The 26,772-nt window shown below is 42.8% G+C and overlaps 1 protein-coding gene across 1 annotated transcript in view; it reads right to left on the bottom strand.

Moving 5' to 3' along the window:
• Nucleotides 1-4,687: 4,687 nt before the first annotated feature.
• Nucleotides 4,688-26,772, bottom strand: part of LOC147884196 (putative methionine--tRNA ligase) — an 85,052-nt gene continuing 62,967 nt past the window's right edge. The window contains exons 16-17 of the mRNA XM_087398620.1: nt 5,716-5,817; nt 4,688-5,610 (exon numbers count right to left, since the gene is read on the bottom strand). Coding sequence (XP_087254746.1) covers nt 5,380-5,610; nt 5,716-5,817 — 333 coding nt within the window. The 3' untranslated portion in view covers nt 4,688-5,379. The remainder of the gene's footprint in view (nt 5,611-5,715; nt 5,818-26,772) is intronic.

Raw genomic sequence — 26,772 nt, 5'->3', positions numbered from 1 at the left:
ACTGAAGCCCGATAAATGGACACACACCATAGATTACTTTACGATCGTGCTTTTACCCTCTCCTCTCTCCTCTTATCCAATATTCTCTCTCTCCCCCACACCTAGACGCACTACAGTCCTTTTGTGAGTCTCATGATTTGAAGGTCAACCTGGGTAAAACCAAGGTCATGATCTTCAATACATCTTGAGCCATCATGTGTCAGGAGCAGTTCACATTTGCGGGGTCATCTGTTGAGATAATTTCATCATACACTTATCTTGGGGTTATCTTCTCTGGACCGAGCTTCACTATGAGACCCGCGATGCAGGCACGCTTGAGTAGAGGGTATGCCTCATTGGCCAGGCTAGAGAGGCAGTGCTTCCGCTCACACTTTCAGGATCCACGCACCAAGGGATTGCTTTTTGACTCCCTGGCTCACCCAGCGGGGATGTACAGTAGTCCTTGTTGGGGGCCAGACTTGTCGGATACAGAGTGGGCCCGTGTGGAGCGGCTACAGGTACTCATGCTATCATGGATGATTCGTGGTAAGTAATCCGTTCCTCACCAGATCATTCAGGCTAACTTTGGGTCACCCCCTTTACAGCTAGATGCTGCATTTCAGGTCATCACATGTCTGTACCGAGTTAGGGAATATGGGGATTATACCTCGGGGCGTAGCAGGCTACCATGGATAGCTTTATCCTCTTCTATGGCGTCGCAGGAGGAGATCAGAGGTGCTGGTATGCACGTACAGAGAGATGGTTTGAGCGACTGGGGCTCCACATGGATAGACTACCTCCCTTCCAGTATAGCATGGATGCTCCGTTCTCTCCCCTCTTATCACACGAGGTCAACCAGGTTATCTGTGAGGATCTACTACAGCTACACACTTTTCGGACCTGGTTGGAACCGAGTGAACTCCCAGTGAAGCTTAGCTTCTACAGAGATCACTTCTTACATATCACAGCGGAGGGTTTCATTGACCCACCAGGATACACACAGATTCACCTACCCCCCTCAATGAGGATCTCTCTTGGGTAGTTTCGGGTCTCTTCACACAGACTTCGCATCGAGAGCGGTAGAGCAGAGCGACTACCCAGGGAGCAGCACATATGCACACTATGTGACATACAGGAGGTTGAGACAGAGGAGCATTTCATCTTCAGGTGTCCTGTGTACTATCAGATCCGAGGACGTTTCCACTGCCTCTTCAGAGATAGTTATGGGATTTTAGCCCATTTCCTCTCCTACCTAGACCAGCGGTGTTTGGCAGGTTTCATTCATGAGGCACTTAGACACCGCGAGAGGATACTCCGAGCACGGAGACAGGAGCAGACTTCTTCCTCAGTTGATCCCTCTCAGAGCTCTATCACGGAGTTCTTTCAGTTAGATCACATGGACCCCAATGAGACGAGGCCTCGACATGACCGTGACCCAGAACCCGTGACCCGACAGCTCAGATAGAGGGTCGACACACAGATCACACTTGGAGACATCCCCTCCTTGTTTAGAGTTGGAGCCCGACCGACAGGGGTCACAGTAGCCTTGGTTAGACGTAGAGCTACAACCAAGAGACGTGCCACGACCGCACCTTTGAGTGGCCGACAGCACTCTATTGCCGACTTCATGCACTACCTCATCCATCTTGATATCTTGTTGTTGCTGGGGATGATGATGATATTGATGATGATGCTGAGATTGATATATAGTCGACCACCGACATCACTATGTTGTACTTAGGACTTAGTACTGCCATTCTGCATTTTTGGCATTTTGCATTTTGCATTGGTATGGACGCTCGTTTAGTAGCTCCACTACCACAGCTCGTTGTATCAGGATTTTCACAGTCTCATAGACCCATCGGTCTTCCAAAGACTTTAATAAACTTTCTTTCTTCTTTCTTTCTTTCTCTGCCCATCTCTCTCTCTCTCTCTCTCTCTCTCTCTGTGTGAATGTCCCTTTCCTTCTCTCTCATCTCTCTTTTATCCCCTCAACCTCTCCTCTATCCCCTCGCCCCTTTTTACCCTCTCTCTCTCTCTCTCTCTCTCTCTCTCTCTCTCTCTCTCTCACACACACACACACACACACACACACACACACATGCATGCGTGCGCCATCTCCCTCCACGACTATCTCTCGCCATTTCAGATCTTAGCTCTCACTTTGTTTTAAGGATTACCATTGTCATAACAAACGAAAACACATGCACCTAGTACAGCGAGGGATTGATAAAACCCTTCTCCAAGTTTTGCAAGCAATGATGTCCATAGAAGTTGACTTTTACCAAAATCTCACGATATGCTAGGCAGGTCTTTTATGTATGGAGCTATAGGAGATCCTCTCTGGTGACCTAGTTGACTTCACAATAGGTGATTAGGATGAATGAGGCCTCAATTCTATCCTAAAATTATCACAATCTATCCACATGGAGTCCCAAGCTTGCAAACCATCTACATGTCTGAGCATACCAACTCCTCTAATCTCCCTCTGCTGAACACAACTAAGGTAGCTTGCTCCACCCTAATATCTAGTGTTGGAATCCTTGACTGGAGGTATGTACTGCTATGTCAACCTCTATTGAGGGAGTATCTCCAAAAATCTGCTGCCAAGATATTGAATGGGACCAAATGACTTGCTGATGTGGATCATCCATGCAAGTAAAACTTGTAGTCTCTCCACTTAGAATCAATCTGCCTCTTATATATGGGTCCCAAAATGGACTGGCATAAATCTTGGCTAGAGGACTTTTCCTAGGACCTTGAAGATGGGATTGCAAGCACTAACACTCAAGTCAAGCAAGTGTGGCATACCTTCTATTTAGGTGTCTCATCATGAACTTTGGCCCTGAAAAGCGAACTCCTAGATACAAATAAAAAGCAATCACTTCCATTAGTGCCTTGACGGAAGTAAACTATGCTCAATGGGCAACTGCCCAAGATTATTGGAGCTACAGAATGTTCCACGTGTCCAAATTTGGGAGCAACGGGTACGGTTCCAATACATGCCCTCTCCCACTCCCGAAAAAGGCCGACAGGATATGGAAGAGAGGTCTATCACCCTTTTATATCCAAGGAACACAAGAATCCCATATTGCATATGGGATAACTCCACCAAATGGCATGTGTTGTCAATAGCACAAGGACCCCAATACCCATTTAACAATACAAGCCGGGGGGGAGGGGGGAGGGGGGGGGTTAGCCCATACCCAACACCCCTTGTGAGCTCAACACCTTGAAGGTGGGCTTGACCAAACCAAAGGTTAGCCCAACCATCAAACCAAGGGTGACCACACGAGGGGTACAAGCAAATCAAAGCCACCCCCAAAGTTCCTTCAAAGTTACGTCAACACCAACCACCAATGCAAGTAGCAATCGCCACCAAAATGTCACAGTTCGCCAGAGATGGCCAATCTGCTACTAAGAGTCTGTCACCGATCACCATAACTCAAGAAACCAAAGCTAATTGGCCACGTGTCAATCGCATAACAAGTACCCAAATGCATAGTCCAAGCATCTGCGGTCTGATACCAACTATTGAAATTGCAAAATGGACCACCTATCCAAATCCGAGAGCAACAAGTACAAGGGTCCCACAGCCTTGTCCCATAGCCATGTATGCCCTCTCCCATTCCTAAAAAAGCAGACAAGATATGGAAGAGGGTTTATCACACTGTTTATATCCAAGGAGCACAAGAATCCCAGATTGCATATGGGATTACTCAACCAAGTGACAAGTATTGATCGACGCCACAAGGACCCCAATATACCCAAATAACATAGACAATACCAGTAGCAAAACAAACACTTGCAAAAGACCTTTGCTAATCACACTTTTTTTTTGTAAGCTTGATTTGACTACAAAACTCAAAAGCCCAATTGCCACAACTACTGGTGTGTGAACATGTCACATTGCTACCATGGAAAAAATGTGTGAATCTATGGAACCTTTAAAGCTCCAAGGATAGTTTCCATCGTCATCATTTAAGATGTTGAACATGAACACTATTATTAGCAAGCGAAAGCCATCAAGACACTATTGATGAGTTTTAACTAACGTTCTCACTATGAGCTAAGCTCAAAAGAATCATGTCGCACAATGATATTATTTTCATATCAAGCAAGCTAAATGATGCTGATTTTGGCAATTAGACATTCAACTTCTACAATTCCTATTGAAAAATTCATAATGGCAACTAGAAGCTAACATATATTTACATGTACATATATAATTTAGTCCTTGTGCATATTAATATATTTACAATTTCTAAATATATTAATGGTCCTCATGCAATTGCCATCCTTGGGGTCACATTTGGTAACACTAAACACCAAAGCTTGCTTTTCCCACATGGCATGACTAGGGCCCATCTATTTTAAAGGAGAAATGGATTCAACCTCTACCCCAATGATTGGTAGTTTATTGACATATTAGCTTATTGACGTAAGGTAAAAAGTAAAACCAAAGCGGAGATATGCACATATAAACAAAACAGTGTATACTGATTGTTATTGTCAAAATACGATGTTTGTAAGCTATTTATTTCCTATGTTCACTTCTCTTGCAAGGACATAGGCTTCTTTCCTAAAAATATCCAAAAATCGTGGTTTGTATGATGCCTAGTATATAGGCCATTTTCATGCATGCTAATTTCATAGTCTCACACACTTGGAATTTTTCCAAAAAGGTGTCCACAATTTTCGCACACTCATTGACAAGCCTCAAGAAATATTAATAGAAGATATGAGATCAAACAAATCCAGCATTAACCAGCATAGATCAGCTTCCATCAATATCTCCCACCAACAAAATCATTAGAAACGTATGGACTCAGTGTGCAAAACTTCAGACAGAATCTGCTCACGAGAATTCATCCTAACATAAAAATTAGGAGATTGACTGATCAGAAGTTGTCACCATAGAGTTACAAATGATGAATTGGCATGCATTGCATAGCTTGCGAAGCAGAAATATGCCTCAACCCTCTCTGCTTCGACCTTGTTCATTGAAGCATAAACATTCTTCAACATTGTGGGAATTCAGAAGCAGCTCAGTAGAACTTTGGCCACACCTGCCCCACACTTGACATGCTTCAGCTGCAACCCTCGTACGTTAAAGACCTGAGGTCATACAGGATTACATGGTGTTCGTCACATTGTGGAACATAAATCAATGAAGATTCCAATACTAACAGAGGGCGGATTCTTTTCCAGGTAAAATCCTTATCGGATGTACCATTAATTGCAGCCTTCATACTTATGATGCCTTCTGTCACGTAGAACTGTCAGCCACAACTTAGAATTTCCACAACCAATCTGCTTTGGCTTCGTAGGATGCTGAACGAATACAGCAGTGCCAATTGGAACTAAGAGTATATATTCATTGCAAGACCTGCCATTGTATTACCGGATAGAGCCATTGATAATCGAAGACACAGTACAGACTCCAGCTGAGGTGGAAAATGTTGCATCCTTGTAGCAAGCAACTAATTTTTCATTTGTATGCAAGTCCAATTGTACAGTCTCCCAGATCTTCTTTTTGGGGTTCAGCAGATCATCTGGCTCACCCACGTATCCTGGAAACTTTACTCTCTCCCCCACATGAGCATCATTTGGTGGTCTAACAAGCTCTAACTGTTTCAATTCATAGAAAATGGAGATCAGAAAAAGATAACAGAATCGAATATGAAAAAGCAGTTAGGCCAAAAGAAACTTGAAAACGATGTTTAGTCATTTTACACTGGTGTGCTCAGCATTCGAGGCAGCGAGGACCATTGCTTCAGACTTGATTCCCCTCATAGTGGCCGGCTTCAAATTGCAAAGTACACACACTTTTTGGTCCTGCACCCATAATAGGAATAAGTATGAATCGAACTTCCAACTTCACAGCATTGATAATCTACTTTGATTTCCAATTACTGAACACACTCTTATTTTGGGAATCATAAACCTGGGACAGAGCTCAGAATTATCAACATCTGACAACTCTTTCAGCACCATAACTCTTCAAACAACAGGAAAAACATGACAAGATTCTGCAGGGAATGATGAATTCCTGACTGGCCTATTCCTCTTACAGTCCACTATTCGACAAGAATTTTTACTCCTAGCCTGACTAAGTTTATGAAGAACAACCAGACAAGGCTCAAAAGAGATCAGTCGTTGCATAAAAAAATAGCACAATTAGTGCCAAATCATAATCCAGTGTTTCATACAAAAAATATAGAAGATTGCCCTTTACTTCAACGGTTGCAACCATGGAAGGAGTACACTACAAGCTCAGGGAGTTTGAGCCCCAAAAACCCCCAACAGTCATAGGTTGTAGGTTCCAGCTGCTGCAAATTGCCACAAAATGTGGTTAGTGCGGTTAATTGCCTCACGGGGGGACGAGCATTTTCTGAGCGAAATCTTCCGAGCGTCCGAGCGAAGGAAAAAAAAAGCTTCCAACTATGCATAAATATGGCAAAAATCGATCAGAAGAAAACATAGTTTCACTTAGAAATATGCAAAGTATTATAGCAATGCCTATTTTATACAAAAATCTTTAGGTGAATCTGTAGGAATGGTGAGAGCATAATGGGATGGCTTTTGAAGAAACCCACATGTAGAGTAGACTTCTCTATGAAAATTCCCTTATGATCCTTCTTACAACTTTTACTTAATAGGGGGTGACATTGAAAACCCTCTCTCAACCTATCTTCATGAAAGAGTTTCTTCAAAGAAAACTCATTGAAGCAAGCCATCCAAGTAGTTTCGCCAGCGAAACCCCTTTGAAGCAAGTCTCCCAAGGTAGTTTCGCTGGCGAAACTACCTTGGACAGCACTTTTAAAAGTGACATAACTTTCATATCCAATGTCCAAATATAGTCATTCAACCACTCAAATTGATCGGAACACCCCATTTGAGCACATCTATGGAGTTATATTTTGGAAAATCTTTTATATATAGTATTAAATATTACATGTATTTTATGAGAGTGATATATAAGCCCAAGTTAATACTTATTTATAGTAATTTAAACTTCTTTAGAAACATGTCCATAAATATGCTATAAAAACACTAAAAAGATATTGCCATATGATATAAATGTGTTAATAAGTAATTATATATGCATAGTATTATTACATTGAGAGTGATTATGAGAAATGTTTCTTAAAGGAATCAACACTTTTTTAAGGTAATAACAGGGGTACAAAGGGATGTCTCTAAATAAGAAAATTAGGTTGTGTAAAAATGAATGAGTGACTAGTCTGTGTATTTTTATGATAAAGGGATCTAGTTCTAGTGAAAATAAAAGTGTAAAAACCATGTTTCCTAATGAAAAACATTTTTAAAAATCTCTTGAAAAACACGCTCGGATAAACCTGCTCATAGGTTTTTGCTCGTAAAATTGACGCATCCGCCTCACGGGGATCAAGTCGCAAGTAGCCCAAGATCGGCTTCGCCACTCCAGGGTTTGAGTCCCAAATAGCTTAGGGCTTGGAGGCACGAGGTTAACACAAGCGCTATTTGGGACCCGTTAGGAGCACCTCCTAATGCCAGGCTTATCCCAAGCACTCTTATATGGTTAACACAAGTGCTATTTCTGATAGTAGGGAGAGATGGAAAGGATAGCATCCAAACGAGAAGTCAGTAATAATCCATGTACCATCTCCAGACGAGTACTCAAGTAGTTAGCCATATGCCACGTCCAAATAAGTACTCAAACAATTATCCATATGTGTTCATAAATATTGTCACGTGAAAGACATTGAACCTTGCCACGTTGAAACGAGTATGCAATAAGTAATCCATAGATGCCACAGCCAAATCAATACTCATTAATTCAGCCATATAAGTATACCTCACCCCATAAAGGGTGAAATAAAAGTATGCCTTGCTTGAACCAATAAGTGAATACATACCATAAGTCATCAATAAGTTAATCGACAAAGAAGGAAGAAATCATTGGTCTAGCAAGACCTTGCATGCACTTGTAAATATAGATAACTATGAAAAACAAAGTCGATATACTCATCCTGTAGGTATCGAATGTGCATTTAATCCGTTGGGTTGTATCTAGGCATCTGTGTAAACCTGCATGTACTCGGAGAAACAACTGAGTGTGATGAAAGAGAATATATGAGCTCACCTTGGAAATAAACGAGTGCCTTTATTACAAAACCTACAAGAAGAAGGAGACCTTTACGGTCTCGAGGACTTGCTATCAACGGGAGGAGAGTCTACACAAGTGGATCGATTGGCGATGTAGGGTGACCTAGGAGCAGTCGTGGCTCTTGGAAGCCTTGGCTCTTGTATGGAGTCTTCGTTGGAGCGTTGACGGGAGCATTGCCTGTGAGCCCGTGGATGCTGGAGCGCTAGCCAGTTAGAGAGCTCTGGTGGTCGATGGAGCCCTGGAATAAAATCATCTACAAATGATGTCATTATTGGCACAGATCCTTCATTATTGGCACAGATCCTTCATTATTGGCACAAATGGTGTCGTAGCTATCTTAAGTGCATCCAGTATAAAAAGGCTTCTTTTATTATCGGTATACCCTCTATCATCATGCAGTAGAGGTGCTGCTCTTTTATGTTGGTCACCTAAGGGAGAGATAAATGGACGGGAAATGGTTGGTTGGATATGTTGAGGAAATAGTGGTGGGTGGGCTATAATGGTGAGGGATGATAAGGGAGCGGGTTGATGATTTTCAATTGCTGTATTTATTTTCTTTTCCCAAGATTTATGTATCTCTTTTTACCAAAGGTAAGAAAAAACTTTGGTTGAAAAGGGCTATTTAAACTAGCAATGGCCATGTGGTTCGTCAATACCATATTAATGGTTTAGATGGACAGATGATTGTGGTTGTGACATGATGGACATGGATTTAGAAGGGAGATGAAGCATATGATGGTGAAATTGGAAGAAGGTCCAAGACAAGCGAGTGGGAGTCCTCAGCGGCATGCTCAAGAGAAACAGGCTGTGCCCCACTGTCCTGCTCCTCTCACCCCCGCTGATGCTATGCTCCTCCTTAAAACTCTCATCTATCTTCCTCTCGCCCCTCCCGCTCGGAGATGGTCAACAACCTCTCACAGTGTGACATGCTTGCTGAGATTGAGGGCTATAGCAAAAATTGCAATGAAGGTGTCCTTCACCCAACACTACCAAGGCTCACCTCTGCGGAAAGATGGTGACTATCCCAGCAATGGAACCACTGTAACCGGCCTTCAACGAACTAAAGGGCAATAATCTTCATCTACTCAATCATAAACCTCATAAATAGCCACAATGCAAGCTTCAATCACTTCAACCACTTAGCAATTCTTAGAAACAAACTTCAACAACAACAATGGGGAGGCTAGAATGCCCCTGCCCAGTGAAAAGTAGTACACAACACGCCCACTAGCCCCAAATGCCTTGGTGCCCCTTTCAGTATTTATTTAATACTTCTGAATGAAAATTCTTTACACCGGGGGTTCACCCTACACTGTTCCTCTCTGCAAATCCTCTATCTGTCTTATGGGCATCTAATGCAACTGCACCACTAGAATCCAACTGGCAAGGAAAACTTAGGCACCACTTCTGACCTGGCCCAACTGAAAGGCATCCAAACATCCAAATCACTAGCAACCCGTACCCAAGCAGCCTCAAGGCTATCACAAGCATCCACTGTCCTTAAGCCTTTCCCCAAGAACACCCTTGCCTCTGGGTGCTTGCTAGAACCTGACAGAGACCAGAAAGGACTGCAAAACACCACACATGCACTGCAAAATGCTTTAAAGCAAGAAATGCAAACAAATTCAAGTCCAAATCCAAATACCCGTTGTACGTGGCAGAGGGGCAAGCTCTGTTCCTCACACCTCTCCCTTGTCAGACTCCCAACAGGGTGTAGGTGACTTCAAGCTTCAAGGAGATGAGAGTAAAATCAGATAGAAGGCGGAAGGAGGGTGAGAAAAGAGCTATGGAGGACAAAAAGCTACCAGATCTGCCCCGAAGTCTCTGCTCAAGAATCTGTGCCAGGAAATCCGCCTCAGAAGTGTGTCCTCCTTGAACCCCACGCCCAGAACTGTCCATACAGCCGCCTGGAAAAATGTGCTAACAGTCCATACAGCCTGTACTGCAGCCGTACAATTGCCTTGGGACTCGTGCCTGCAGCCTCGGGCTGTATGCAGCAGCGAAAAAGGGGGAGGAAGCCAGCCAAAATGTGAGGAGTGCAGCAATAGCAAAAAGAGCACAAAAGAAGCTGCGCCTGATGTTGAAATCCTTCCCGAATGCTTCTGCTAGGCCTGAAATACTCTAGGAGGGTGAGGGTAGAGAGATGGTAGGTGGGAGAAGGGCATGCACCTACATGCATGACACTTGGTCATTCATTAAAGCTCTAACCCACCTAACCAAGGACAGCGTTGGTTGTCCTTGGTCCCAACTTTTAGACCCCTCTCTAGTGTCTTTGCCTAGCCCGTAGGACCTTGTGGTGCACCTCGACTTTGCCCCTAGCAACTTCTAGGAAGTTTGCACTTCCTCTAGGCAGTCCCTCACGGCCAAACTATTACTAGAAGTAGCCACGATTAACCCCTGGTTAAGCGTGGGTTGAGCTACAAAGATACTTTACATCACTTTTCACGTCCCCGTGATAGAGATGCTCATGAAACTTGCTCTTGCATTACGGGATGCCCATTCCCAATTACATTCATCTCTCCCTCTCAAAATATGCTTAGACACACTACTATGTAGCTAGATTACCCTAATCCACTAGAACCACCAAGCCATACCATAGTCCACTATATAACTCAACTCACACCATATACACATCCTATACATCATGTCCCTCCCTTGCTGACTAAATCTAAGGTCACTGCCTTGCTAGAGATCGATTGTGTGGTATATCAAAGAGTAGAATTCCCAAATTGAGTGCTAATGTGCTATGACCTGTAACCTAGAGTATGCTACTCATCATTGCAAACGCCTATTGTATCTCATCGACTCAATTATGCACGAGTCCTTATAAATAGCTGAAAATTATCAGCCCATTAAAATTGATCAATGGGCTTTCTTCTTCTGGAGAACTAAATAGCACTTTGATGTAATTAAAGTATGGATGCCAATTTTCCACTTCATAATCTCAATTTCAGAGGTGGACACAACAAGCCCTATAGGGATGCGCGTCTATTAGTGGTGTTTTTTAGACTCAGAGCTTTCAATAAAGGTTGTTGTCTTTTGCTGTCCATCATTAAGTTCTCTCATTTTCTTTTCTGTCGGTTCTAGTATGTCACCCCTACCACTGAAAAATCACAAATTCAAATTAATTAGTTCCCTGACCCTTCGCCACGCTAAAGAATTAACCTAAGCTTCATAGATTACAGATAAGCTCACCGCAATTAACCTAAGTTTCATGGCACCATTGCAGATATTATGCTCAAGCTGAGATAACACGACCTCGGAGGGATCAGTGGACATTTTCCTTCAGAGGACCAATTGTCGTATTAGCGTTTCATGCAAATAGGTCAAAGGAATCAATGTCAAGCTCCTTGATGAGGGTGACATGGCACGGACTAGATGGGTCTAAGGCTATGGGTCTTAAATGCATTAAATGCGTAAATGTGCCTTGGGACAAATGAATTTAAATGTGATCCCAAGAGAGCGGTAAATGATGCATTTAAGAGGTATCCTAGAATGATGACATATGGTAGACTAGATCCATCTAGGGATTTGTGGGCTTTGTGAATTAGCATGCAAGAGCCTGAACGTGTGTGAATTCTTGTGAGCTTGCTGACATAGAGATAGGCTGGGAGGTTCATCTCAATGTCATCGCCCGTGATCACAGGAAAGGAATTGGTGTTTGTAGTTTTCATTGTCTCATTAGGTATCAGAGCGTTGATCAAACAATTGCACTGGGCTGTGGTAGATTGGAGCAACGCTTCGCTCAAAGTTTAGAGCACAATTATGGTGTTAGAATCTGTTTATTGCCTCGGTAATTGCTTTGAGCGTTGTGGCGGAGATTTTCACTCGATCCAAATTCTCTAGTACTTCTCTTCTGTTGTCACGTCGTTGATGCTGTGTATCACGCGGTTCATAGATGCGGTGTAGGGACGGGGCTTGAACAACGTAGCCTATTCGTGTTATAAGCTGACAAAAGTGCACAAAGGATAAAGCGGCCCATCCTCTACTCACAAGCACAGCGTGGAGCTTGCGTTGATGATAGCGCCACTCTAAGCTACAGAGATGTCTCCAATCGAGCGTTGTGGCGGAGATTTTCACTCGATCCAAATTCTCTAGTACTTCTCTTCTGTTGTCACGTCGTTGATGCTGTGTATCACGCGGTTCATAGATGCGGTGTAGGGACGGGGCTTGAACAACGTAGCCTATTCGTGTTATAAGCTGGCAAAAGTGCACAAAGGATAAAGCGGCCCATCCTCTACTCACAAGCACAGCGTGGAGCTTGCGTTGATGATAGCGCCACTCTAAGCTACAGAGATGTCTCCAATCGGTATTAGTTTCGAGTTTCCTTCACGAAAGTCTGCGTCCCACGTGCATGTACAGACAGTAGCTGGTGACTGCCTTGATGTTTCAAACGAGTGTTAAAAAAACATTGCTTTACTTGGCACGAAGGCCAAAGCTCATTGAAACAGGAGAGGAGACCTCTGTCACCGCCTCTCTAAAAGATGAGTGTATCGTAGTTGAGAAGATAGATTTACCCAAGAGACATTCAAAAAAAAGTTGATTTGGGAATTTCCGTCGATCATTGACAAAATCCCGTTTTCTTCCGTCCATATATTGACGAAACTGGACAGAACTTTAAGGAAAATCAGTTTGGAGGCACTTTTGAGGGGATTTCGAAATATCGAAGTGGTGTGGCGTCGAATTGAGGTGATTGGGGACCTGAACACATAAGTTTGGACCAGGGAGCTTTCTATTTCTTACGCCTTTGAGTTGTTTGAAGTTTGAAATTTTTTTGTGCATTTGAGGTGTGGGTTTGGTTATTTCCCATTGCTTAAGTTGCAAGAACTTCCCTAGTATAGGGAAAAGAGAGTTAGATTTAGTTGTGAATCTTTTGGGTTATGCCTGCACGGTTGTTCCTTTGAGTATTTGGAGGTTGGGATTTCCAATTGTAAATGTTGTTTAAGGCGGGGGGGGAGCTAACCCCTACTTTATGGGTAGAGGCAAAGCAATAGCAATGGAAGTGGAAGAAGAAGCTTCTAGGGTGGATCCCGTAGAATCAAAAATCTGGCCGACCCCACAGGTGTCACGCCGAGCAAGCCATACACTTTCTGGTAGAATTGCATTATTGAAGAATGCCTTGCAACAGATTCTGGCTTAGCAATTGCAAGAAAATGTAGGACAATCCGAGCTTAGGAAAATGGTTCACAATATGTAGGGCCATCCGAGCTTAGGAAAATGGTTCATAGTATGTCTACTAGACCATCTCATGAGGAGAAAGGTAAAGCTCCAATGAAGCCTAAAACCAGTGTTCACATGGTCGAGCCTAGGAGGGCTAAGGTGCCTAATATTGCCAATTTTAGGCCAGAAAAGTATTTTGGTCGAATGTCTGACCATAGTTCCAATATCATAAAGACCTGGTTACACAAATGGGATGAGGCTTTCACCATTTGTGAAATCAAGAATGATATGAAGAAAATCTGCGAGGGTACCCACATGTTTGATGAGGCAGCGGATAGATGGTGGATAAAACAATAGAAGAATGAAGTGGCATCCACTACTTGGGAGGGGTTCAAGAAAGAATTTAGAAAAACTTCTTGCCTCCTGACGAAGCATCCCAAGCTTGGGATCAGTATAGAAACCTTAGTCAGAGAAATTTATCAATGGTTGAATACACCGATAAATTCAGAGAAAGTGTAATGAAAGTTTATGAACCTCTACCTCAGTCGGTACAGGTAAAAGATTTTTTTCCGGATTGAACCATCGGATTAAGATGGAAGGTCGGGCTAAGTATGCAAACGCGCCAGATGAAACAATTGCGATAGCCTTGAACTATGAGGATGCCAAAGGAAACAGACCAAGTGGATTTGTGCAGGATGGGACTCGGTATGAGTATCCAAAGAAAACTAGGTTTAAGAAGAAATGGGTTAGCAAAGGGAGTGTCTCACAGTATAGTGGCCAAGCCAAGCAGGCGAAGCCAGTTGAGACTCCTTCTAAACCAAAACCTGTTAGAATTATTATTATATTCTAGGCAGTGGCCAATGTAATGTAATAAGTGGGCTAGGGACACTTTTCCCTCTTAGCGGTTTTTTCCCCTAACCACGGTCTACTATCTAACTACAGTTAGTGATTAGATAGGATTTTGTCACTTAGACAAAGCTCTCATCTCTTTCATTGTACTTCACTTCAATTCAGTACACTTTGGGGAGTTCAGCTCACTCTCTCTATTTTGCTCACTCTTGCTCTTGCTTCCGTTTTCTCACATTTGGTATCAGAGCATTTCCTTCCCGGACCTACTCCCTGCTCCTAGCTCCCAACTCCCGCACTTCAACTCCCACGCAATTGGTCCGTACAGCTTCATCACGACCTACAGCCTCCATTCTGTACAGTCCGTATGATTGTACGGATTTCCGTACAGCTTGCTCCCGTCCGTACGCTTCAGTCTGTACACCTGTGCAAAACTCCGTCCCTACAGCCCCGTACCGACCGTACTGTTGCATTTTCCGATGTCAGTACTGTCAGAGTATCTATAGCTGGCTGTACATCTACGCCTTGTACTCCGTACTCCAAGTGGTCGCCTTCAACTTCCGTACAACGCCGTACGACGCCCGTACATCGTACAGACTGACAATCCGTACTGTCCTGCATTATGCCGTACTTCCGTATAGTTTGCCATCCCGTCGTACTTCCGTACAGCCGTACAGTCATCCGCACACTGTACGATTCCGTACATTGACCGTACACTGACAGTTTCGTAATGTCAGCTCGGTGCAGGCTGAAGGTATCCGTACACTTCCGTTGCAGCGGCATTTTGGAAGGCGCGCTTTTGACAGGCATTTGACACATTTGTGCATTTCAGCCATTGTTTGGCTGTAACATTTAGGGCTTTTGCAAGCAGAGTGCAAATTGTGCAACATTTGGGGCTTTCAGACCATTTTCCCTCTTTCGTATGCAATTTCCCACAAGAAATTGAGGCTTTTGCATTTGGGTTGCAATTTTGCATGTGAAAGAGCATTTTGGAAGTTTGCAAGCATTTCTGGACTCAATACGAGTCAATTTGCAGACTTTTTCCACTTTTTGCAGATTCTATTTGCATATTTTTTCAGCAGAGCATTGAGGTGCATTCTGAGCCTTCGATAGGCTGTGACAATATTTGTCACTATGGGCAGATTTTCTTTGCAAGTTTTACTTGTGCATTTGGCATCCCAGAAAGGGATTTTACTTGGTCAGTTTGCTGTGTTTTTTGCGATTATCTCGCAAAAATGGCTCAGAACAACCCCAATGAGGTGTTCGGAGTTCTCACACAGGAGGATAAGTTGGATGGTACCAACTACTCCTTATGGATTTTTATGGTTCGTAATATCTTGGTTGGCAGACATCTTTGCGATTATGTCAATGGAGATGAAGCAAGACCAGATACAGTGGCCACACCTGTCACTCCTACAGCTGGAGGCAGGGGTAGAGATCAAAATGCAGCAAAGTAGTTGGAGCTGCCGCTCTAGGAGCTCCCACACTAGATAAGCAAGGATGGGACTCTAGAGATGCACAAGCTCTTTCAGTGATTGTCACGTTCTTCAATGCACAGATGCACATGTGTGTAGATGATGCATAAATTGAGAAGTATTGGCCCTCCAAATGGGGTGGAAGGAGTGCCCACGTGAGTGTATTTTTGCTAGACTCTTCTCTACATACTCCCCACAAGCCACAATCCATATCCATGCAAAATACCCATGCTCACACACCATGAATCACACAAGAGGGTGCAACCCTCATGCCTCTTGGGATCACATCCCTTGGGCATACCCCATTATTCTACCCTTAGCCTATGACTCTTTATGCCTACAAATGATTAATGCAATACCCATGCACAATGCTACCCTTTCCTAACCATCCTAGGACCTAATGCATACGTGCATATTTTATTATATTCAATTGACCAATTTACAATGTTACAACCATAAAATAATCACCAGATTCCCTAGAATGATCCACAAGGATCTAATCATGGCGTGACATGCCCTCTTGCTTAGAGAAACAGATGTCCTCATCTGAGTGCCTTCAAATAATCTTCAACAAGTGCGGGGTAATCCTTCAAGTGATCTTCATCGAACCATTGACCATCTTCCATAGGATATCCTTTAAACTTTACCAAATATCGAGATCTCTGTCTATTCCTGGTACTCTTGACCTCATGGAATAGTATTCGTTCCGAAACAAGTAATTCTACCCCGTCTTCAAGTTCTGGTTCTTCTTATTCAATAGGCCTCACCGGTGGTTCACCTTTAAATGGCTTCAAGATGCTAACATGGAAACCATTCTTCATCCTCCAGCTGGTAGGCAATGTCAACCTGTATGATGTTGGAGTTCCTTCTGAATGTATAACCTCTGAAACCTAGAAAGGTCCATAATATTTTACTGCTAGCTTTACAAACTTGGTATTTCCTCGGATTGTCTTTATACGCCTTTTGTCAATCTTTAACAGAACCCAATCTCCCTTCTCATAATGTACATCCTTTCGCTTCTTATTCACAGACTTCTTGTACACTTCTTGAGCTCGTTGAATATGATGTGATTTAACTTGTGTAAGTACTTCTTGCACATCCTCAACAAACTGATCAGCAGCCAGAATCCTATCTCCTAAATGTGCAACGGGTGTGGGAAGGACTTGACCATAGATGATCTCAAATGGTGCCTTGCGGGTAGAAGAATGGGTAGAGTTGTTATATGCAAACTCTAATAGAGGTAAATATAATTCCCATAAGGTAGGATTGTCATGGACATAACTACGTAACAATTGAATAATAGCTTGGTTAGCTATTTCACTTTGTCCATCAGTCGATGGGTGATATGTAGTGGAGAATTGCAATTTAGTGCCTAAGTCCTCAAAAGAGCTTGCCAGAATTGGCTTTGGAACTTGGGATCATTATCTGATGTAATGGACTTAGGTAAGCATGTAATCTAAAATTTTCTTTAATAAATAACTTAGCGGTTTCGATGGCAGTGATGTTCTTCTTACATGGAATGAAATGGGCTTGTTTACTAAGTCTATCTATAACAGTAAGGATTTGCTCATTTTGTGTCCTTGTCTTTGGATATCCTGACACAAAATCCATAGTAATATGCTCCCATCTTTCACTAGGTATGGGTAATGGCTGAAATAATCCCGGTGTCTTACCATGATCACTCTTAACTTTTTGACAAGTTAAGCACCGTTGGACTAAAGTAGTTACGACCTTTCTCAATTCTAACCAATAGAAATATCTTTCAATTCTATCAATGGTTCCTCTAATACCTCTATGTCCAGAATAGGGACTACTATGCATCTCTTCAAAAACTAGGGATCTAAAAGTGGAGGGCACACAGATGAAACGTCCTCCTCTAAGGAATCACCTTGTCCTTGAAGTAACGCATCATAAATAGTTCCAAACTCTTTATCACCTTTGTAGGCATTCTCATTGCACTAAGAGATTCTTCTCTCACCACGGAGACATAGTTTACACTAGGTCTACGACTTAGTGCATCTGCAACTACGTTCTCCTTACCACGTTGATATTCTAACTCAGGTTGTCCAAACCCTTGGAGATATTATGCCCACTTGATTTACCGAGGTGAAACTATTGGTTGAGAAAACAAATGTTTAACACTCTGATGATCTGTCTTAACTTTGAAGTCGGACACATAAAGAAAATGTCTCCATAACTTCAAAGCATGAACTATGGCTAATAGTTCCTTCTCATATGTGCTATACTTTAGTTCAGCACTTTGTAGTTTTCAACTTTCAAAGGCTATGGGATGTCCCTCTTGCGTTAATACAGCTCCAATAGATGTACCACTAGCATCTGTACATATAACAAAGAAAGGCTTATCAAAATCCGACAAAACTAACACAAGGCTATGTAGGAAATAGGAGAGTGAGAGAGCAAGAGAGCTGAACTTAAGTTTGCAATAGATGAAGTGACTGAATACAAGAAAAGGGAAAGGTTTTGTCTGAGTGACAAAACCTTATCCTTCACTAACCATAGTTAGTGAACTAGCTGTGGTTAGGGGAAAAAACCTCTAAAGAGGGAAAAGTGCCTCTAACCTACTTATTACATTACATTGGTCACTGCTACAATATAATAATAATTCTAACACCCCCTTGCAGTGCCAATGTCATGTACAAGAAAATGATACAATCACCAAAAGAAGATGAGTTCAGGGCACTGCGAAATGCCTCAAACTTTTCCCGTGGAAGTGCTTTGGTGAAGATGTCTGCAACATTGTCATGTGTTGACACTTAGATCATACTGATCTCTCCTGCATGCAACTTCTCTTTGACATAGTGATAGTGAACCTCAATGTGCTTCGTGCGAGCATGAAACATAGGATTCTTTGCCACTGCTATAGCACTCTCACTATCAGTGAGAATCGGAGAAGGACCCTCCAATGAAAGATGAAGATCAGCAAACAAACAACGCAGCCAAACACATTCAACTGTCGCTGTGAAAGCTGCCCTGTACTCAGCTTCACATGAGGAGATAGCCACTGTAGATTGTTTCTTGCTCAACCAAGAAATGCAAGCATGTCCTAGAAAGAAACAATTCCCACTAGTGGACTAGTCGCCTAGTATCATAGTCTCCAGCCCAATCTGTAAGCATGCATCTGCAAGTCACCCCCCCTGGGAAACATCACGCCAAAAGACTTTGTACCTTGCAAGTAACGAAAGATGTGTTTTACAGCCTGCCAATGCATAATCTTTGGGCTGTGCATATACCTCCTCACCTGAGAAATTGAAAACTGAATATCATGTCATGTATTGCAGAGATAAATGAGGCATCCAACAGCCTGGCTATAGAGTGTGACATCAATTGATTCACTTGCATCATGCATTGTCAGCTTCAGCCCCAGCTCCATGGGACCGGACATAGGCTTGCAATCATGCATGTTGAATCTGTCCAAGAGTTTTTGAACATACTTGGACTGAGACATAACAATGCCACGTTTCTCTTGAATAAACTGGATCCCCAAAAAGAAATGTAACAAGCCCAAGTCTGACATATCAAATGTAGCTTTCAATTGGACTTTGAAATCTGCAATTACTTCCTCATTTGATCCGGTGAGCAGCATGTCATCTACATAAAGAATGATGACCAAAATATTCCCCCTATCCTTCTCGATGTAGAGGGTGCTCTCAGTTGGACTATTGTGCAGCCCCTTGCTGGTTAGAAAGGCATCAATTTTGGCATACCATGCACGTGGGGCTTGTTTCAGCCCATACAAAGCTTTATTCAGCTTGCATACCTGATGTGCATTTCCTTAAATTTCAAAGCCCGAAGGTTGTTTGACATAAACCTCTTCCAACAAGTATCCATTAAGGAAAGCTGTTTTAATGTCCAACTGATGAACATTCCATTCAAAATTTGCAGCCATTGCTATAACTGACCTGATGGTGGTCATTCTGGATGTAGGAGTAAAAGTCTCCTCATAATCTATGCCCTTTTTCTGAGCATATCCTTTTGCGACCAACCTTGCCTTGTACCGATCAATGCACCCATCTGGCTTTCTTTTGACTTTGAAAACCCAACGTGTACCTATGGCATTCTTCCCCGGTGGCAAATCCACGACATCCCAAGTCTCATTTTTATGAATGGACTGCAATTCATCGTGCATGGCATTCATCCAATGCACATTATCATTTGCTTCTTCAAATGTCTCAGGCTCCTCCTCATCAAGAAGAGTACCTACATAAGCTGATTCAACTGAAAGGGCCCCCCCCGTGTGCCTTACTGCACTACGAGTCCTGCCAGGCAATGGAGCCTCAAGCTTACTCTCCCTCAAAGTCTGAAGCAACCAATTCGGGACTGTTTTGGCTGCGTGTATCTCTTGAATTTCTTGCCTGACAACTTCATCCACACCCTGAGATTGTACTAAATCAGCTGGGGGCTGAATCTGTACATGTGGATCTGGCGAAGGTTGCTGTAAATTCTAAGTTTCAGCGGGGGAACCAAATGCTATAAGAAGCATCCCCTCAAACACATCATCTGAAGAGGCTGGAATCTGAAATTCAACATGTGTATGTGCAGAATTTTCAGAGAATATAACATCTCTACTAACAAAAATCTTGTGTGTAGCAGGATTGTAGAGATGATAGCCTTTGCTTTGCAAACTATATCCCACAAAAATACATTTGAGTGCCTTATCTGACAACTTGTGTCTAAACTCCACAGGCACGTGGGCATATGCAACACAACCAAAAACTCTGAAATGGTCCACTGAAGGCTTTCTCCCATGCCATGCCTCATTGGGAGTGATTGTCTTCAAAGCCATTGTAGGAGCCCGATTTAAAATATAGTTGGCACACATGAGGCCTTCCAGCCAAAACCTGTGAGGCAACTTCTTACTTGTGAGCATGCATCTATCCATTTCCATGGCGGTGCGATTCTTCCGCTCAGCTTTGCCATTTTGTTGAGGTGTAAGCCTCACTGTAAGCTGATGCATGATGCCTTTTTCTTTCAAAAATGTCTCAAATTCATGAGACATATACTCCCCCCCTCGATCTGTTCGAAGTGTCTGCACCTTGAGTCCTGTCTCATTCTCAACCATAGCCACAAAGTGTTTGAAATGCATAAACACTTCTGATTTTGCCTTGAGACCATAGACCCAAGTGTAGTTGGTAAAGTCATCTATGAATGTAACAAAATAGAGATAACCCCCAGAAGCAGGTGTCCTCATAGGACCGCAGACATCACTATGAATAAGCTGTAATTTCCGTGTAGCTTTCACTGCACCATCCTTTTTGAAAGGAAGTCTATGCATTTTGCCAAGAATGCAACCTTTACATGCATGAGGAGGAGGCGACTCAAGGGGAGGCAATGCATCAACCATATCATGCCTCTGAAGTGTCATTAAGCTGCCATAGTTCATATGCCCATACCTGGCATGCCATAACTCCACATTCTGCATCGCAACAGTGGGAGTGCTAACTGATAATGCAAGATGGGATCTTTTTTCATATAGATCAAACTGAAAAAGACCCCGATACAAAGTGCCAGACAACATCAAAGCATAGTCATTTTCTTTGTCTCTGACTGCACACTTGTCATCATCAAAAGCAACCTAAAATCCTCCTCTATTGAGTGAGGACACTAAAAGCAAATTCTTCTTTATCTCTGGCACATAGAGAACATCTGAAATTCTGAAATCTGTGCCATCAGTGGATGTGAGAATAATGTCTCCCACTCCACACACTGAATAAGAAGAATTATTCGCACAAGTTATCTTCTTCTTGGTGGGTGAAGAATGCTGAGTTACAAACAGAGTCTTCTTGGAAGTGATGTGCTTTGAAGCACCACTGTCAAAATACCAAGTATGAAGTGTCTCATCAACACTAAAGGAGCATTCATCCTTTGAAGGATCATAACTGCAAGTCAAGAAAGCATATGGATCATCATCATTAGTGGCTGTAATATCAAAACTACCCACTGAAAAATCTGAAGTGCAAGACAAAAAGGCATAGTGCTCTTCAACAAAGTTGGCTGCAACATCTCCTCCATCATGAGAATGTGGAACTGATGCATCTGACACAACCATACCAGAATCCCTTTTCTTCTCTTTGGCTATGCGCTTCTTGTACTCTCCAATATAATGACCTAGCTTCTTGCAATAATGACAGATGCCCTTCTTTTTCTGCTTATTTGTATCACCCTTTGCCTTATAAGAAGGCTGTCCAGAATCAGCTTTATGCTGATGTGTGGGCTGATTGGCATGTGGCTTTTGCTGCCCTTTACCCTTGGGCTTGAACTTGGAGAGCATAGCATGCTCGCCAACCCGGATTGCCATATTTCTGCGAGTTTGTTCCTCCTGCAACAGAAGTCCTACCAACTCGTGAAAGGAGAGAGGATTGCTGCCCCCCCTCAATGACAAATTCAGCTAGGTGTGGAAACCGAGATAGGACTCAGGAAGAGAGTTCAGAGTGGTGGTGATCATCTCTAAATCCGGAATGACTTCATCAATATTCAGCAATTGTTCCCTGAGGTCCTGAAGCTTTGTGAGGTGAGAATTCATGGAATCTCCCTCCTCCATATGTATATGGGAAAGTTCTCGCTTCAGAAAGGAAACCCTGGCATCATTTCTTGCTGCAAACATACTCTCTAATATCTCCCAAGCTGCCATAGATGTCTTGCATGACCGAATATGAGGTATAATGAACCTCTTGACAAAAAGAGAAATTACTGAAAGAGCTTGTGCATCTCTAGAGTCCCATCTTTTTTGCTCTGCTGTGGGAGCTCCTGAAGCGGCTGCTCCAACCACATGTGCTGCATTTGTACCTCTACCCCTGCCTCCAACTATAGGAGTGACAGGTGTAGTCGTTGTATCTGGTCTTGCTTCATCTCCATTGACATAATCCCAAAGATATCTGCCAACCAAGATATTGCGAACCATGAAACTCCACAAGGAGTAGTTGGTGCCATCCAACTGATCCTCCTGTGTGAGAACCCCGAACACCTCATTGGAGTCGTTCTGAGCCATTTATACCAGAAAATATCAAAAAATACAGCAGACTGACCAAGTTAAATCCCTTGCTGGTAACTGGAGGAGAGAGCGGCATCATGTATAGCAAGGGTCAAACCTTTACTCTCGAGCATGGGTCTACATGGAGGGAATGTAAAGCTAATCAAAGACACACAATTGTCAGGAAAATCAAGAAATCTTCCAAATAAAGTGTCCATGGGAGGCTCTAAGGCACGAAGGTTTTTGTCCAATCATGGAAAACAACGATTAAATATGCATTGGAATTATTGGAAAAAGTTATGTGATTGCAGGACTAATTTGGAGGCTGATCCTCATGTCAGAACCTTGAGAATATGTGTTTGGAAAGAATTAGATACTCTGGTAAAGATCTTGAGGAAGCCTTCCATAGACAATGATGATGTGCAACTATATAAAGTCATCGTGAAAGAGTTCATTGAAGCCATGGTAGATGGATGGGGTGAATCACACATTACTCACTACATGGTGTGTTTGGTCTTTGCTATTTTCAAAATTTCAATTGCAATCAATTTATTCTTGTTTACCTCATGTGTTTTTTCTATGTATGCAGCACATTCTTTATGCTACTCATGGTCCATGGTTTCATTGCCAATATGGTTCCTTGAATGCTTGGAGTGCCCAAGGGATGGAAAAGTCTCATTATAGAGCTTGAGGTGCTTATTTCAAGAGTACGTGACATGGAGGGGGGATTAATGGAAGTAATGCTCTTCATGAGATGTTTGAGTGGTTCTATCGTGGTATAGTTGGGTCCTCCTATGCAAGGATCAAAGCTTTGCAAATGGAGTTAGCCCAAGCACTTCGTCAAACTCAAACGAGTAAAAGAAGGCATTCATGGATATCTTCGCAAGCTTACCAAAAACATAGAAGTTCGATAGCAACCAGAAGTCATGTTGGAAAGCGTTGGATCGCTAAACCAAATGTACTTTGATGTTAATTAAAATTGCACTTCAATATTTCTTGTGGACATTTGATTCATTGGCTCTTTTTTTTTTAAACAAGCGTTAAATTTTGTACTTGTGGACCCAACAAGGGCGGGCGATGAGAAAAGGTTGGGGGAGCGACCTCACGGGAGTTCAAGGGGAATTTCAAAAACCCCTTAAATTAGTTTTTTTCCCCAAAACAGACACCCCTCCTCTTTATGTAATTTTTTCCTAAAGTTGAATGAAAAAACCCAATGTTTTAATGAACTAAGTAAATTTTTTAATAAATATCACTTCTTTACAATGCACGTGGTACACTAAAATTTTGTGAGGTTAACCCCCAAGGGGACGATAACAAATAGGGGGGAAAGGAGGGGTTGAGGGGGGGTAAAGGGGTTGAGGGGGGGGAGGGGGCTAACTAATAATGATGCACAAAATAAATATACCCCTATATATATGCAAATACCTTCATTTTCTTAGTACCACCAGTACTCTCTCATACTAGTACATTCCTTCCTACCATCACATTTCCCATAGCCCCACCATCATCGAATGGCAAGAACAAAGCAGACTGGAAGATCGGTTGATTCCAAAACAAAGCTCCCAATCCCTCCCGATGTATACAATGCAATGATCAAAGAGAGAAGAAAGAGGAGGCAAGAGGAGGAGGAGGAGGAGAGGACAAAAACCAATGAGCAAACATATGATGATGAAGAAGATCATGGGGAGCAATCCAATCCTCAGAGTCAGCCCGAGGCACCTCAAGAGCCAGAAAGCAGACCAGAAGAATAGGAGCGCAAAAGACGCAAATTGGAAGAATGGGCCAGAGGACAAGAAGATGCCAGGAAAATTGGCTCAACAACAAAGGGCACAAATGGAGAGCCAACAACGACAACCCGCATTGCACAATGCTACTCAGGACTTTCCACATTCTAGACAAGGTGGAAAATCTTTGCTAGAATTGCATCACACAGCAAAAGGAAAAAGCAAAGCTCGCAATAGGCGAGGTGGAGGTGGAGTCCCTAGAAGACACTGCAGAAAGCCTGGAAGGAAGGCGCTTCAAGAGATAAGAAAGTATCAAAGTAGCGGAAATAAAATGCGGAAGTAAAATCTGCAAAGAAAAATCTGCCCACGGTGACAAATACTGTCACAGCCTGTCAAAGGCTCAGAATGCTCTCCAAAACTGCCAAAAAACACTGCAAAATTCGCCAATGTCTGCAATGTCACTGAAAATGAGTCCAAAATTGCCTGCAACAGTCCCAAAATGCTTGTACACTGCCAAATTGCATCAGAATGCCAAAAGCCCCAATTTCTTCAAGGAAATTGCATCCAAAAGAGGGCAAATTGCCTGAAAGTCCCAAAAATGCCAGAAATTGCTATGTAAAGCAAAAAGGCCCAAATTTTTGCAAGAAATTGCAACTCAAAAAAAGGGCAAATTGATTGAAAGCCCCAATTTGCAATTTATCTGCAAAAGGAGTAAATTCTACTGCCAATGAAAATTCCCAAGTGCTCAAATGTGACTCAAATTGAGTCCAAAAGGCCTGCAAATCTCCAAAATTGCTCTTCTTCCACAAAATTGCAATCTAATTGCAAAAGCCCCAATTTCTTGCTGGAAATTGCGACCAGAAGAAGGCAAATTCAACAGAAGCCCCCAAATTTCACGAAATGCTTAAATTCACAGAATGTGCTGAAATCTGTCCAAAAAACTGCCTAGCCAAACAATGGCTCCCTGCAAGATGTACCTTCAAAGAATCACTTGCAAAAGAGCGTCAATGCACATGATGGTTGAACAGAACTGCTGCACCGAGCTGCTGATCTAGCCGTACAGCTGTACGGTACAGCCTAATATGGAGCGCACATACAACAGTACAACCTCGTACAAACACTTGGCGGAGCAGATACCAGATACCAACAGATATGGAACGTACGGCAAAGCAGGTACAGACGGGCGCAGAAGTATTGTAGGACGTGTACCAACAGCTGGTCGACCATACGATGTACGGACACCCACTGTACGGGCAAGTAGCGAGCAGGATACAGACGTGCAACAGACCTGTACGGACGCTTGCAGCACAAGGATTGTACAGGAACAACTGCTAACCAGCGTGCTTCGGGAGATGGACGTACAGCAGTACGGACGAACTGCAAGCAGAAGGTACGGACGAGCAACGATGATACATGCGTACGGCAATACGGACGAACTGCAAGTAGAAGGTGCAGACTGTACGGACAAGCAGGTACATGGGCTTGAGCTTCGGGTTGCGTGACCCCGAATGAGATGGTCCTGGTGTTGAGCAAGGAGCAAGGAGCTGTTGAGCAAGGAGCAGGGTCTTGCTGCTCTAATACCAAATGTAGGAAATAGGAGAGTGAGAGAGCAAGAGAGCTAAACGTAAGTTTGCAATAGATGAAGTGACTGAATACAAGAAAAGGGAAAGGTTTTGTCTAAGTGACAAAACCTTATCCTTCACTAACCATAGTTAGTGAACTAACTGTGGTTAGGGGAAAAAACCTCTAAAGAGGGAAAAGTGCCCCTAACCTGGTCACTGCTAGAATATAATAATAATTATATTAGGCTAGTCATTAAAGCAACCTTCAAATTCTCAAAGGCACTCGAATGTCTGTCACTCCAGTGATACATTGATTGCTTCTTAAGTAAATCAATAAGTGGTGAAGCAATCTTAGAGAAATTCAAGATGAATCTCCTAATAGCTACATAAACCAAGGAAAGATCTTAGCTCATGTACATTCGTAGGGACAGGCCATTCCTTTATAGCTTCCACCTTGGTTGGATCTTGGTTGGATCAACCTGAATCCCATGTTCATTGATGACATGGCCTAAATATTCTATTTCCCTCTTAAAGAACTCACTCCTTTTAATATTTAGGAAGAGTTGATTCTCTCGAAGCAATTCCATCACCTGTGCAAGATGTTGCTTGTGTTCTTCTTCATTTTGGCTAAAAATTAAAATATCATCAAAGAACACAACTACAAACTTGCCTATGTATGGCCGAAGAACTCTTCTCATTAGCCTACAAAAGGTAGCAGGTGCATTAGTCAGCCCAAAGGACATAACTACAAATTCATAATGTCCTGTTTGTGTTCTAAAGGCAGTCTTATGCACATCTCCTTCCCTCATCCTAACTTGATGATATCCCGACTTTAAATCCAATTTGCTAAATACCCTGGCACCTTTCAAGGAGTCTAACAAGTGCT

Source organism: Dipteris shenzhenensis, chromosome 27 (genome assembly GCF_047967505.1).
Source record: "Dipteris shenzhenensis isolate YYH24624 ecotype China chromosome 27, Dip_SZ_1.0, whole genome shotgun sequence".
NCBI classification, from domain to species: domain Eukaryota; kingdom Viridiplantae; phylum Streptophyta; class Polypodiopsida; order Gleicheniales; family Dipteridaceae; genus Dipteris; species Dipteris shenzhenensis.
This window is presented reverse-complemented; position numbering and strand designations above follow the sequence as displayed.